General features: G+C 39.5%; 1 protein-coding gene across 14 annotated transcripts in view; it reads right to left on the minus strand.

Moving 5' to 3' along the window:
* The window catches only part of LPP (LIM domain containing preferred translocation partner in lipoma), a 669728-nt gene that overhangs the window by 324147 nt on the left and 329295 nt on the right, over window positions 1-16286 (minus strand). For 12 of the 14 annotated variants that reach the window (XM_053221077.1, XM_027061202.2, XM_053221073.1 and 9 more), the window contains one exon: window positions 14611-14736. In XM_053221077.1, the coding sequence (XP_053077052.1) occupies window positions 14611-14736 (126 nt within the window). The remainder of the gene's footprint in view (window positions 1-14610; window positions 14737-16286) is intronic. The other 2 variants (XM_053221069.1, XM_053221081.1) reach the window with 1 other exon arrangement.

The raw sequence follows: 16286 nt of genomic DNA on the forward strand, positions 1-16286 counted from the left end.
TTTCAAATAATCTCAAAGGCTATGAGATAGGTTCCAAATCATCTCGAACACCATGAATTTGGGTTCAAATTATCTTAAAGAAAAACACATAAACTCTTTCAGTTTGCAGAAACTTCCCTCTGGTTTCACACAGTGACTTCTGTCAACTTCAACTCTAATCTTAAAGAAAAATTGCCTATACCTAAGTAATAAAAGGACAGGAAAATCAATAGAGTTTTTTCTTTTATGTGGGGCAAAAGCCATGGCAACTCAAAGCTAGAATCACCATAAGAAACGACATCATTCCTCAGGTCCAATTTACAGATAGATATTGAAACAGACCCAGAGAGAGGTAGTAACTATCCACTAGATTTCCTGGCCAATCACGGAAATTCTGGACCTCTTAACAAATCTTAAATAATTGTTTCCAGAGGTCTAACTAGGTTGTTCCACTTGTTTCTTTTCAAGGGATGACATGTTCTTTGCAAAATCAAGGAAGTGGTCTCCTTCTGCTTGACCCTCACACTGTCTCACCTACAATCCTTCCCAGTGTCAACCAGAGTTCTACTGATAGTCACAAAGGCCGTCTTCCAAGGTCACTGGAGATTCTTGTCAGTAACAGTGCTAATAAATCACACATCTGTACTAGCTATCACGGCAAACAGCACAAAGCCATTATTGAGGCTGAGTAGTTTGTCTTAGAAACAGAAATAGTCAATTTAGGGACCTGGAATAGAATCAAGGTCTTTTGTACTTCTTTCCAAATTTTATATCAGGGAACAGAAAACTCCAAGCCTTGCAACCAAGAATACGAGTACCATGAAATACTAGCATCATTCAAATCAATTTTTCCCATCTGTTGCCTGAATTCCTTTCCAGAATTCTTGCCAAAATTCATTTGATAATGATGATGGTGGGGGGAATGACACTGATCACAGTGTTACGTGCAAGATAGTGTATTCACACGTTAGACACACACCCATTACATCATGTGACCCTCATGTCAACTCTGAGATATGTTATTAACCAAGATTAATAAATGAGGTTTAGAAAGTTTAAAAAATGCACTTGGCCAATGCCAGAGTATCATTCCAAATGCCCCCAGTGAAGGCAAACTTGCAATCCTCTAAGGCAAGCTACTTTGAACTTTAACTGCCCTTACTATTAGAAAGGCATTGCCCTTACACTGTATTGCTGACCGCTTTGCTTCTAAATACTGATCCTTATTCTGCTCTCTAGAGCTAGCCTGTACATGCATCTCCCCTAGGATGAATTCTCTGCTGTAACTGTCAGTCTGGATTTTCCCAATAGATGGTGAACTTATTTAAGGCAGGGGCCATGCACAATTTTATATCTGTATTCCAGGCATACTGCTCAACACAGAGCTTTAAAAAAAATATTTTCAATTAAGACAGCATCCACATACCATAAAATCTACTTCAAAAATGTAAAATCACTGGTTCTTAACATATTCAAAGACTGTGAAATCAATACCATTGGCTAATTCTGCCTAATTCCAGAATATTTTAATCATTCCCAAAACAACTCTTGTACATATTGGTAGTCACTCCCTATTCTCCCCACCACCCAGCCACCAGGAACGAATATTTCTGTGTCTATAGATTTGCCTATTCATATAAATGGAATCATACAATATAAAGTCTTTTGTGTCTGGCTTCTTTCCTATAGCGTAATGCTTTCAAGGTCCATCCATAGTTATAGCATGTGTCAGCATTTCATTCCATTTTATAGCTAAATAATATTCAACTTTATGGATATGCCACCTTTTGTTTATTCATTCGTCAACTGATTGATATTTAAGTTGTTTCCACTTTGGAGCTATTACAAATAATGCTCCCATGCACACTTATGTACAGGTTTTTATGTGGATATATGTTTAACTCATCTTGAATATAATAGGAATAGAATTTCTTGGTCTCATGATAGTTCTATGTCATATCTTTTGAGAAACTGCTAGACTTTTCCCAAAGTGGCTGCACTGTCTTACAATCAACCAGCAATGAATGCCAGTTCCAATTTCACTACATCCTTGCCAACGAGTGTTACTGTCTTTTTGTTTACAACCATCTTAGTGTGTATGAAGGGGTATCTCATTGTAGTTTCATTTGATCATTTCCTGGATGACTAATGACATCAAGCATCTTTTCCTATGTGCGCTAGCTTCTTCTGGAACTTTAGAGAAATATCTATTCAGATCCTCTGTTTTTTGATTGGGTTATCTGCCTTTTCCTGGAGTTGTAAGAGTCTTAACATAGGCTATATCAGACATATGACTTGCAAACGTCTTCTCCCAGTTCATAGGTTGCTTGTTCACTTTCTTGATGGTGTCACCTGAGGCACACAAGTGTCTACTTTCAAAGAAGTCCAATGTATCTATTTTTTTTTCTTCAATTGTGTGTGCTTTTGGTGTTACTGACTAATTCAAGGTCATGAAGATCACTCCTATATTTTCTCTAAGAATTTTATAGTTTCACCTCTTATATTTATGTCTTTGATCCAATGTAAGTTAATTTTTGTATGTGATCTGAGGTACAGATCCAACTTCATTCTTTTGCATGTGGATATCCAGTTGAAAAAGTATTCTTTCCCCATGAATGTCTTTGCACCCCTGTTGAAAATCAGGAGGCCATAAAAGTAAAGGTTTGTTTCTAGACTCTCGATCCCAGCCCACTGATCTACAGGTATACTCATGCCAGTACCACACGGCTTGATTCTTATAGCTTTGAAGTAAAGTTTTGAAAGTGGGAAGTGTGAGTCTTTTACTTTTGTTTTTCAAGATTAATTTGGCTATTCTTGGTCCCTTAAATTTTTATATGTATTTTAGAATGTGCTTGTCAACTTCTACAAAGAAGAAAAGTGGAATTCTGATAGGGATTGCTTTGAACCTGTAGAACAATTGGGGGAGCACGCCATCTTCATAGTACATCTTCCAAGCAATGAACACAGGATGTCTCTCTACTCACTTAGGTCTTCTTTAATATTTTTCAACAATTCAACAGGAATTTTATGTTCAATTCAGCAATCAATGGTTAAAAGGGGAAAAACAGTGAATAAATGAGTGAAGAAATCAATCAATGAATAAGAGAGAAACTCCAAGTAGTTCTTGGAAAATCATATACAATGGCCACCGCCTTCTTGAATCCATTTATCTTCTCACAAAGCCATTCTCTAAGAGTCCCAGTTTTCACGATACATTTTAGTCCTTTTCTCATGTCTCCAGCCATAATTCCCATTGTTTCTTTCTGTTTTGCTCATCCAATATGATGGATAATGGTAGAGAAGTAATGGCCTGAATGACATCTCCATTCATACCCTTACTTCAGAAGGAGCTCCAGGAAACTTGTTCTAACAGCTGCAAACAGACCACTCTAATCCTCCCTCTTTTTTCTTCCCTTGCTGGTTGTGAGGTCTGATCTACAAGTGACTGTTAAAATAGATTTCCCCATAAACAGAGTTGAACATCATAACTTTTAGCTATGCTGGGTTGGCTGATGAGAAAAGGAGCCCTAAAATTAATATTACATAGAATATTATGTCATCCAGGATGCTGTTTATAAAAACTGTTTCCTGACTTTGACTGCCTGGGTAAGGATCAATTTAACATAAGTTGGCCATTTGGGAAGTAAAACATCACTCTGTGTAGGTTGGGTGGCAGAGAGAGCCAAGAAGATTCTTTACTGCTAAGGAGCTTAGCACATCTAGCAGCATCTAGGAAGCAGTATTCTCCACTATTTTCATATAAGTGGTCCAATATAAAAAAAGAGTTCAAGACATTTCACAATGATTCAGGTAATGGTCTTGTGCACATGGCTGCTAGTACTTCAAGTTTCAAGAAATTCCACATTTCTTAAAAGAGACAAATAATGGGGTGCCTGGTGGCTCAGTTGGTTAAGCGTCCGACTTTGGCTCAGGTCATGATCTCACAGTTTGTGGGTTCGAGCCCCGTGGCGGGCTCTGTGCTGACAGCTCGGAGCCTGGAGCTGCTTCTAATTCTGTGTCTCCCTCTCTCTCTGCCCCTCCCCCATTCATGCCCTGTCTCTCTCTCTCTCTCTCTCTCTCTCTCTCTCTCAAAAATAAATAAACATTAAAAAAAAGAGACAAATAAATATTCTATCTCTTTAGCCCACTTTAAATCTTATATTTTATTTATACCAAAAGAGTATGTTACTCTAATGGAACCAGTGTTTACTACCAATATAAGCAAAGAATCCACTTAGAATTAAACCCCCTCTTTTTAAAAAGTCTGAAGTTTACATATTTTGTGGATGTTTACAGGCACATATATGTACACAGATTCAAAGCTTATTTTCATTTAAAAAGCATGAATTAGATTTAGGGAATTAATTAGTTTTGAAATGGCTTATAACTGGCATTTATTTATGACATTTCAAATACTGGTCAGGAGGTATCAGAAACCTGATGTGGTAAAGGAAGGAGAAGATGAATCATAGAAGCCCAAGCAAAAAGAGTCATATGATAATCCTGCATTTTTTTTTTCCTGAAGAAAGGAAATATCTATCAGTTCATCAGTCAGGTAACTGTTGTCTCCTATCGTTGAATTCAAAGAATTTATCACACTGATCTTTGTATTAGGAAACACTGAGTAATATATTCAGCAATTCTATAGAGGATACAGAAAATAACTTGATGTTTAATTTTTATACCATCCCCAAAATAACAGAATGGTATAGTATTGAAACGTTAGCTGAATCAACAGCCATCATTCAGTTGTCTTTAACAAAAGTCATTTGCCTCAGTTGTACATATTTTGTATTGATGTAAATACATATTCCCTCTGGAAAAATTAGAAAGCAGCTCTACCTTTACCATGCACTAGCCCAAAGTCAAATCCAGATGGGATTATCTGACAGACCTCTAGGGTATGGATACTTAACATCATTACTGAACTTGATGACAACATTTCTCATTTATTCAGTAAATATGAATTTGTCAGTCTCTTATATGTCAGGAAACAAAAGATAATCCTGCCTCAAGGACTTCATAGTCTGGTATTTCTCACAATTACTTCTTTGCTGTTCAAGCTTAAGGCATTACACACTTTTAGGTTATCTCAGTAAGGAATATTCTGTGAATAAAGTTATAAGATGTTTTACTTTACTTAAGTAAGGTGTGATTCAGTACAGCAAAACGCACTCCAATTCCCTTCTATGGCCTTGAACTCCAATATGACTCCACAGTTTAGGAGGACATTTGGGTGAGGACCCAGGGACCAAGCCGAGAAACACCTTCCAAAATTCACGAGTGGCCCTGTCTGCACTTACAAATGAAAACTATTACCTGCTGGTTCAACAGAAGTCTGTGCCCAATTGGTATCTTTTATTTCAATAAAATTCCAGCTTAGAGTTTTATAAGGAAATATGTATGCTCAAACTATGAAACACCACAAATTACAGTTTTAAACTGGTACTTAATATATTCACCGAAAGGCAATGTATGACTTTCCTGGTAGTTTTTCCACAGTGTGAAAAGAACCTTAACAGTTATACTCCAGTGTGATATTTTGTGTGGAGAACAGACCAGTTATTCACCGTGACAAAGGGTGATATGTAGAACTGGTTATTAACCACCTCCAACCTTCTGTCTAATGACACCCATCATTATCACCATTTTACTTTAGTTTGGCTATACAGCATATAAAAAATGGGTATCAAAATGGACAATGACAATATCTTATCAGAGATATGCCTAAAATGTAATTTTCATATGTACTTACAACGGTAAAGTCTAATCACATTAAGCAAAAAAATAATAATAATAAATAAATAAATAAATAATACATACATACATAATAAACACATAAATATATGTGTGTATATATATACACACTTATATGTACATATATACATATATATGTACATATATACACACATGTACATATATATGTATATGTGTGTATATATACACATATATACATGTACATACACACACACACACACACACACACATATACATATATATGTAGCTGGATTTGTACTCTGCTGTTTATTTTCTTTTTAAATTGAAAAAAAAGGTAGGGGAGGACCATGGGGTTTCAGAGCAAGGCTACCACCAAAACAGATATTTAAACAGTGGGAGAAGATGAAAGAAATAAGGAAACCAGTCCAGGCAAGAAAGCTCTTTAACTTTGCAAATGTGATGTGTGCTTCTGTGTGGACAGAGCTAATCATTTCCACTAAGATGCTGTTGAAAAAAGAAGAACGTCGGGAGTCAGCCTTGTGCATTTCTCTTTCAACCAAAGCCTGGATGGAGTGATGCTGTGCAATGTAACACACAAGCACCTCGGAGCCAAGGACTCATCAAGGTCTGGCAAATAAATCAGTTAAAGGCTACCCCAGAGACCACGGCCAAGGCACCATAGATAACCCCTCACCCACCCCAGTCTCCCAGGCAGGGGCTGGCTTCTGCATGGTGTTCAGCAGGAGCCGCTTGCTCAGCTCCATCACTACCAGGGGCTAACCTAAGGTACACACTAGGAGCACATTCTTACACTGGGGTAGGTGAAATGGACATTTCTGTGTGACAGTTTTGTACAGTCGTGATCCACGGTATATTTTCAGCCTAAATTTCCACTCGGAAAAATGTTACATTTTCATGGCACTCAAAACAAAGATTAAAATTTAACTTTATTATGATTTGTCACATAGGACACAAACAGAAGCATCACCTTCTAAAAAAAAAAGGAGGAGGTATAAATGTTATTGAGATGCAATTATATACAATCTAAAAATTAATTGCCCGTCATCAAACTCTTGGCATGCACCTTCTGAGTCAGCTAACCACTCCTCCACCCCCATCTCATTGTTCTTTAACTGCTGAAGTTCTCCGACAGGTACAGACTAATTCAAAATAAACCGTATCTTTTAAACATGGACAGTGCAAATGAAGATCTGTTTTTCTTCTCAAATGGAATTTTCCCACATTTTATTTTATTGTACTCCCACTCATATCTTATATATATGAGGTTTCTACAGAGCGTTAACTTTCCCCATAGCTCTCAAAGAAAGCTATTAGTAAACAGACAATACAGATATATAGGCAACTATGGCTTTTATTTTCCCTAACAAATCACAAGATGCTCCTAAATTTTTCCCAAGAGAATATAGGGAAAGGAAGATAAAGCCATCCACACCTATTCCCTTTTTCAAACAGCATAAGACCCAGATCTGATCTCAATTCTCAAGAAGCCAAATAAAAACCAGCAAGGGCCCATTCTGCGGGGATAGACTGCGTCCCCATTACAGCATCGATGTGCCGTGGCTTTCATGTCCCAGTGGCCTACATGTTTGGGTTGCTCTGAATGATACAAAATATTAAAAATTTAATTACTAATTAATCTCCCCTGCAGCTGTTCATGGCTTCTGCAAGCTAGAACAGGGAGCGCAAGAGAATAGAAGATCCACGGCACCACGAGACTCCACCCTGATTACACTGACTCCAAGCCCTCGGGCCACATGAATTCCTAATAAAAAGCCTTCCATACAACACACACTCACTGAGAAATACTTTCTCAGGTTGTCTCATAGATTAGTGTTCTATGAAAAGAACTTAGTGTGGGAGCCCAGGTAGTGTAATTAGAGATGTGCCCATGTGACCAAACAGCATTTATGTACTCGGTTTCCAAATAGGCTAAGAAGTTCTAGCAATTGCTAAATGCCTTAAATTAGGAAGATAAATACATCATTTATAGGGTAAACAACATTCAGAAAGGATAAGCTCCAAATCTTCAAAGCCCTAAAGCTTTAAAGCAAGCTCCACAAGCTAACAATTCCAAGACAAAACAGGAAGAATTGAGTGAAAGGCTGCTTTGAGACAACATCTTATTCCTTGTAGCTCTAGAACAATATTGTATTTCTGCAAACGGGAAGCAATTGTAGTTACCATGCCCATTTTATTTTATTTTATTTTTCTAATATAAAAATTTATTGTCAAATTGGTTTCCATACAACACCCAGTGCTCATCCCAACAGGTGCCCTCCTCAATGCCCATCACCCCCTTTCCCCTCCCTCCCACCCCCCTTCAACCCTCAGTTGATTCTCAGTTTTTAAGAGTCTCTTATGGTTTGCCTCCTTCCCTCTCTGTAACTTTTTTTCCTCCTTCCCCCTGCCCCATGGTCTTCTGTTAAGTTTCTCAGGATCCACAGAAGAGTGAAAACATATTGTATCTGTCTTTCTCTATATGACTTATTTCACTTAGCATAACACTCTCTAGTTCCATCCATGTTGCTACAAAAGGCCATATTTCATTCTTTCTCATTGCCAACTAGTATTCCATTGTATATATAAACCACAACTTCTTTATCCATTCATCAGTTGATGGACATTTAGGCTCTTTCCATAATTTGGCTATTGTTGAAAGTGCTGCTGTAAACATTGGAGTACAAGTGCCCCTATGCATCCGCACTCCTATATCCCTTGGGTAAATTCCTAGGCGTGCTATTACTGGGTCATAGGGTAGGTCTATTTTTAATTTTTTGAGGAACCTCCACACTGTTTTCCAGAGTGGCTGCACCAGTTTGCATTCCCACCAACAGTGCAAGAGGGTTCCCGTTTCTCCACACCCTCTCCAGCATCTATAGTCTCCTGATGTGTTCATTTTAGCCACTCTGACTGGTGTGAGGTGGTATCTGAGTGTGGTTTTGATTTGTATTTCCCTGATGAGGAGCGACACTGAGCATCTTTTCATGTGCCTGCTGGCCATCTGAATGTCTTCTTTAGAGAAGTGTCTAATAAGAAATTGCTAAGGCTGAGGTCAGAGAGGTTTTTCATGCACAATCCCAGATTTCAGCCTCTACTACAAAGCTGTAATCATCAAGACAGCATGGTATTGGCACAAAAACAGACACACAGACCAACAGAATAGAACACAGACTCCAGAACTGGACCCACAAAAGTATGGCCAACTAATCTTTGACAAAGCAGGAAAGAATATCCAATGGAAAAAAAGACAGTCTCTTTAACAAATGGTGCTGGGAGAAGTGGACAGCAACATGCAGAAGAATGAAACTAGACCACTTTCTTACACCATTCACAAAAATAAACCCAAAATGGATGAAGAATCTGAATGTGAGACAGGAAGCCGTCAAAACCCTAGAGGAGAAAGCAGGGAAAAACCTCTCTGGCCTCAGCCACAGCAATTTCTTACTTGACACGTCTCCAAAGGCAAGGGAATTAAAAGCAAAACTGAACTATTGGCACCTCATGAAAATAAAAAAGCTTCTGCACTGCAAAGGAAACAATCAACAAAACTAAAAGGCAACGGACAGAACAGGAAAAGATATTTGCAAATGACATTTCAGACAAAGGGCTAGTACCATGTCCATTGTAGAAATAAAGAAAAGGAAGGTCAGCCTGGTGAGGTGACAGTTCACACAAGTGAAGTTCTTTCTAGAGAGATGGTCACATGGAATTGAGAAGACGGTAGTTTTCTTACTGGCAAATTTGGAGTCTAAGCTACCAAACTATCCCCAACCCTATCCTTATCTCCAAAATTTCTTCAAAAATTTTTATACTGGCATGAATGAGGATAATGAAATCCCTTTATCAATTTTGTACATTATCAATTCAAAAGCAACTTGATTCAAACGTTGCCATGAAATATTAATATAAACTACGTGAAAGATCTTCCAGGTCACCTAGACACCAGCTCCAACACTACCACACTCCTTATAGGAAGAAGAGGCAGCTTTGTTCTAGGAATTGGAAGACCAGTATTCCAGCTCTGCCTTCGCTGGGAGAATGGAAAAACAAGCCCACGATTTATCCTCTGTCTTCTAAGGAATTGACAGAATTGCAACGGATCCCTCGTGTAGCTGCACTTCTACCAAGAAATGATGTTCAATGGGTGGGGTCTAGTTATATACTATCTCACAGGTGCTAAATGGTAAGAAGTTTTCTGTTTACTTTGGAGGTATGTTCTTTATCTACTCCTTTGTTATGTTTCCAAGACACATTTTTTAGGAGAAGTATCACAAAAGAGAGACACTGTGGAATAAACTAATTGAGATGCTAAAAAGAACCAAACTGTCCCCTGGTTGTTGTTACCATCCACAGAGAACCATTCTGACATGGTTCAGGAAAAAGACAATCATTCATCTTGCCTCTAACTGAGCCTCACTGAGCAATGTTCTTTCCCTCTCTGGGGAAAAACTTGCCTTCTGCAAAGCAAGTGTTTGGCAACATGACCTCAAAAGCTCACTTAAGCTCTGATACTCTATGATCATATTGGGTCTGTGGTCTATGCATTAACTACCTCTGACCTTCTCACACCTGTTCGTCCAAAACTAACACACACATATAGAAATGATCAGAAATTTTAGTTTCAAACACGGAGGTAGTATAATTGCATACCTCTGTGAAGTGTCACAGATGTATATACTTTTACATTATGAAATTTGTTTTTAAAATTACCCCCAATTCCAATGCAGCAAGAAGCTGTAGGAGTTGCTACCCATAACACCCCCCACCCCCCCCACCCCACCCCCCCCTCCCGCTGATTCCTCCTCTTACTATGAGTCCTTGGGCATCAAGAGGGCTCCCTAGGTATTAAGTACATGTGATTCCTTCATCCACCATTGCCCTTTGCATTCCACATACCCTATATGTCACAATGTCCCTAACTCATTCTTCAAGCAAGGCATTCGCTTTCAACATTCCCTGGCTTCCTCATTCCTGTTTTTCTGGTACCTTGAATCCCACGCGCTTCCCATGATATATGCAACCAAGTAAGTACACCTGCTCCCTGCTCTGTGAGGTCCTCCTGGACACTTCTGTAGAAAGGCATAAAGTATAATGCTGATATTCCTAGTTTTGATTTTCCAACAATTTCAACATCTGTTAAGTCACATGGTGACTGCAAGTAGCACAACAGGGAAGTCTTCCTTTTGTGTCCTTTAGAATTGTTTATGTGCTTGTCTTTTCTCTAAGACTAGGAATTATTCCAGAGCAAGGACCTGTTGATACCGATCTTTGTATTTCCAATGTCTAACCCACAATGGGATCTCAATAAATGTTAGGTGAATGAATGAATATGTAAAATTAAGCAACATTTCCCAAAATAAAAAATAGATAAATCAGCACACAAAACTAAAGTTGGGAAATCTGAGAGCAGGAAACGTTTGCTTGGAAAAAGGAGGAAAATGCTCCATAAAATCTATTTTTAAGAGCGCAGACATTTTTTTTAAGTTACATGAATAGAGCTCTTTTGGACCTCTCGTTCGGCAAATATTCCACATATATCATCATTTTCCCTCAGATCCATGAATCAAAGCAGCCTTTACAAAGGTGATTCAGAGGTGGGCTTGGGAAAGCATACAATACCTGCTTAAATAATGAGAAATCATAGACCTACTAGCCTACTTTAAGTGTTCGCGTGACTCAACAGATTTTGCAATTTGCTTTGGATCAAAAATGGAAACATCAAAGTTGGGCATTAACAGTGCATTTCTAGGACTTTCCAAGTACCTTTTAATTACAACACAACACAGTCTCCTGCAGATATCATCTTCTCTTGACACATAATTTTTAATATTTTAAGTGTGTGATTATTGTTCTCACAGCATATAATTATGTTAACCAATAAATACTAACACATCTAATTCAGTTCCACCAGAGTGAAGATAATTCAGAAAAATGGGATGTATCTCCCAATTAACTCTTGATTTCCTAAATTAGAATAATAAAACAAAGGTTAGAAAGGATCACTCTTTAATTTTAGGCACGATGAAAGTAGATCTTTCTCCTAATTCTTAACTTACTCTATTTAAGGGTTACCATTATTAACATTTTTTAACCCTCTAAATGGTTTACTTTTTAGGAGAAAGTCATATTTAAGGGAAACCGTTACTCATATGACTGTATAGTTTGTCACTGGTAAAAAAAAAACAAAAACAAAACATAAACAAACAAAAATCCTGGCATCCTCTGTCTTATTCGAGAACTTAGAACCAAACACACAAAAAAGCCAAGGCCCAGCTGTGCCCACCCTGTACTCATGTGCCCTGAGAAGGTCACTTACCTGCCACATCGTAGTTGCCTCATCTACAAAGTTAGCACACTATCTGTATCTAGCAGTTGAGATATCTGTACCTTACTCAAGTGAGAAAATGCAAAAGTGCTTTACAATCAGTAAAGTACTGTCCAAATATCAGTGATTACGAGTTTGTGTGCACAGTAAGATGGCTCAAACAGAAACGGAGCTACTGAATAATCCATTAAAATGCAGTGATTTATGGGAGGCAGGCACAGACATAGCCTTAAAGAATGAATGCTATATTAAGCAAAAAACTCTGGGCAGAACCTCTCCAGTGTGTATTAGTGTATAATAATTTAGGAGATAAAAAAAAAAGATTAAGCAAAAGTCCTATTACAAAAAGGGTGGGTCAAAATAGTATTTGAGCAGAAGACAGATGAGTCCAGATGAAAAGTCAGTGGTTTCACTGTCCTGAGAAACTGGGCTTGAGGTATTTGCTGGGTGGAACTGGAAAAATGTTTAGCACCAAACAATGGCCATAAGCTTGCTTATGAAGTCAGCAAGGCAGGTTGAAGAATAATTCTCAGACTTGGGTTCATCCTCCTGCATCCTTCCCGATGTTGTTGTTGGGTTTGTTGTCATTATCCAAAATGAATTTTAGCTTTCCCCTGCTTAAGAACCTTCACCTATTCCCCATTGTCTATAAAAATCAGGCCAAAATGTCAATCTGGCATTCACATGTGTCCACAGACTCGCAGTAGGGAACCATCTGGTCCTAGAGCCCACTCCAAGCCTTCATTGGCCTCGTCTGCTGCTTGCCATTCTCTGAATACACCCTGGACCTTCCTGCTTTACAGCTCATGCTGTTCTCCCCTCTGCACCCAACAATCCAATGCCACCCATCCCGGTAGCTGAACATGCAAGTCTTCGGATAAACCTTCTCAGAGTTCTGAGTACTCAGAAAGTACTACTTTCATGTGCTTCTACCATATTTGCCATAGTTTAACTTCTGAAATCATGGGCTCTTGGAAGATGGTGGCTTGGCTCTCTTTTTCGCCCTATCAACCACTGACTTTCCTTCTCCCAAAAGGTCCCCCCAAGACCACAGCGCCTGCTACATACCTGCAGTTCAGGGCATTTTTCCAGAAATGAAATGCATTGTTACTGGAGCCAAGAGCCAAGAGCCAAGACAGGTGAGGAACCACTAAGCTCTGGTGTCTTTTGCCTGGTGCCCCCACACGGCTGATGAACCCATTATGTGTTCAGAAAAGGTAATGGGACTATGTAAAGAGGTAAAGAGGAAAGTACTGCCACCTTACGTGTGGAAATGGGTGACAGCGGAGAGGCAGGACAGGGTTTTCGTTCATGAAAGAAACCATCATGAATTCAGGAGCTGCTGTTCAAGAGCCAGAGTGAGACTCAGAGTGCCGTATGCGCTGTCACTTAGTCAAACAAACATCACTCCAGTCAAACAACAGCGACGACGGTGCCAATCCCATGTTTGCACCTAGAGTTCTGCTGGCTGTCTTGTGAGGACTCGGAAGCCCTAGAATAGATTTACCATTGCCTTCCTAAGACCCGAAGGAGGGGAGCCGGCCAACAGCAGTGGAAGCTCAGCTTCTGAAATGTAGATAATAAACTATGGAGCAGAGAAATAGCCATGCTCTAAAGCATGGCTAAAGCCATGCGTTTCTTCTAAGCAAAGAAATGCACAGAAGAGCTCATATCAAGGCTCCATTAGAATCAAAAAACAGATTCTAATTGCTACCACTAATTCTGGTGAGACTGAGGAGTATAATAGTGAAAGCTATTCCGAATCTTTGGAAAGAACAGTTAAGAAAGTGATTATACTCCTCAGTGAAGAAATCCCAACCCGAGGAAATCTGAGACAGAGAAAGAGATCCCAGGAAAACATAGATGAGAGGCGCCTGGGTGGCTCAGTTGGTTAAGCGTCTGACTCTTGATTTCAGCTCAAGTCATGATCTCATGGTTCATGGAATCGAGCCCTATGTTGGCCTCTGTGCTGACAGCATGGAGCCTGCTTGGGATTCTCTACCCCACCCCTGCCCCTCCTGCCTCACTTACTCTCTCTCTCTCTCTCAAAAATAAATAATAAATAAACTTTGGGAAACGTTGAAAAATATTTTTAAAAAGAAAATATACATGAACATGTCCCTCATAGCATTACTTACAAAAACAACCAGAAAACGAAAGCCACTTTAACATCCAACATAAGAGGTTTCTTTACAGAAGATATAGCCCTCACCTTAACTTTAACATAGCCATGCTAAATCCTATTTGTGAAGACCATACGGACATACAACAAAAGAGTTCACACAGGGAAAGTCAGAAAAAGAACAGTGCAATAAAATAAGAAGAAATTTAATTTTCACAACATTTCAAACATCTTGTATTCTTTTAAAAAATACTAGCAAATTCAATTTAAAAGCTTTCTGTCAACTAACATACGTTGATATTTATTCAATAAAAAGACAACATAGACCGCTGACCCTGAGAAGATCAAAAAAGAACGGAAAGGCAATAAGACGCAGCATGTTCTCTTGGGTAACTGTGGACTCTCTGTGGCCAGCAATGTGGCCATATTTACAGAAGGATCTTACCTGTGGAGGCCGAGGCTTGTAGGGCGAGCTGCACTCAAGGTCGGCCAAGATGCTAGTCAGCGAGTCTATCTCGGCATCCAGGCTAGAACGTCTCTCCTCAAGGGTCTTGCCTCCAGGATTTCCCTGCTAGAAGCATCATAGGCATGTTACAAAAATAATAATAGTAATAGTAATAATAAAAAATCTCCAGTTTCTAGTGATATCAGTCTATGTGCAAATCTCTCAAGTTACAGTGTGACTTTGCCCAAGCTTTTTAGCACCTCAGTTTTGTTTCTGTTTTTGTTTTTGTTTTTTTAGCTTTTGCAAAACCTGGAGTAGAATTACCCTCTTTTGACAAATAAGAAAACTGAAAGATATGAAGTGATTTTCCTAAAATCACACACATTAGAGGCTTTCTTTTTTGATGAGTATACAAGCAAAAGGAAATAAATGTCTCCATCCCTGTGCTGAAGGAGCAGATCCAACTGTGGAGCTATTACAAGTTCTCTGTGTTCAGAAACCATCACACAGAATTATGACATTTGAGTGGGAACAGGAAGGGGCAAGGGCGGAGACAGACAGCCCAAGAAGAGGAATTGGTGGGCCAAGTGCAGGTACTAGGTGTGTCTGAGAGAGACAATGCATTCCAAGCACTTCACCTCCAAAGTGCGCTAGAAGGGGTATGCTCAGGGTTCTGGCCAAGGGGCTGCAGAGAACACATGTGTCAGTGGTTACTGATTACAAAGCTGGACATCTATGGATTTCACGTGGAAATGTCCCATGTTGTCACAAGTTCTGACATCCACCTGGGCTCAGAAGAACAGGGGGCCATTACAGGGCAAGACACTGTCACAAGGGCATTCCCAGGAATCGTGAGCAGACTGGAGGAAAGCAAGCAAACGGTTTGGCTTGAGCTTAAGGCAAGGTAACGGAAAGTAAGATGGTCATAGGATTTGGAAGCAGAGTGAGTTAGTCTTTTTTTAATGTTTATTTATTTATTTTGAGAGCGATAAAGAGTGTGAGAGAGTGAGTGGGGGAAGGGCAAAGGAAGAGGAAGACACAGAATCTGAAGCAGGCTCCAGGCTCTGAGCTGTCAGTACAGAGCCCGACACAGGGTTCAAACTCAGGAACCATGAGATCATGACCTGAGCTAAGTCGGAGGCTTAACTGACTGAGCCACCCAGGCGCCCCATGTATGTTTATTTTTATATCCTGCAAACTTAATGAACTCACCTATTAGGTTTAAGAGGTTCATTTGTTGTGTTTTGTTTTGTTTTGTTGTTTTTAAGAATCCTTGTAATTTTCTATGTAGCGAATCATGTCGTCTATAAATTGGGACAATTTTATTTTGGAGGAACCTGGGTGGCTCAGTCGGTTAAGCACCTGACTCTTGACCTCGGATCAGATTATGATCTCATGGTTCGTGGGGTTGGAACTCACGAACTGTGAGATCATGACCTAAGCCGAACTTGGACACTCAACCGTCTGAGCCACCCAGGCATCTCTTAAAGTACTATTTTAGGGGCACCTTGGTGGCTCAGTCGGTTGACTATCCAACTCTTGATTTCAGCTCAGGTCCTAATCTCACAGTTTGTGAGTTTGAGCCCCAAGTCAGGCTCTGTGCTGACAGCGCGGAGCCTGCTTGGGATTCTCTCTCTCCCTCTCTCTTTCTGCCTGTCTCTCTCTCTCTCTCAAAA

This window comes from Acinonyx jubatus, chromosome C2 (genome assembly GCF_027475565.1).
Source record: "Acinonyx jubatus isolate Ajub_Pintada_27869175 chromosome C2, VMU_Ajub_asm_v1.0, whole genome shotgun sequence".
NCBI lineage: Eukaryota > Metazoa > Chordata > Mammalia > Carnivora > Felidae > Acinonyx > Acinonyx jubatus.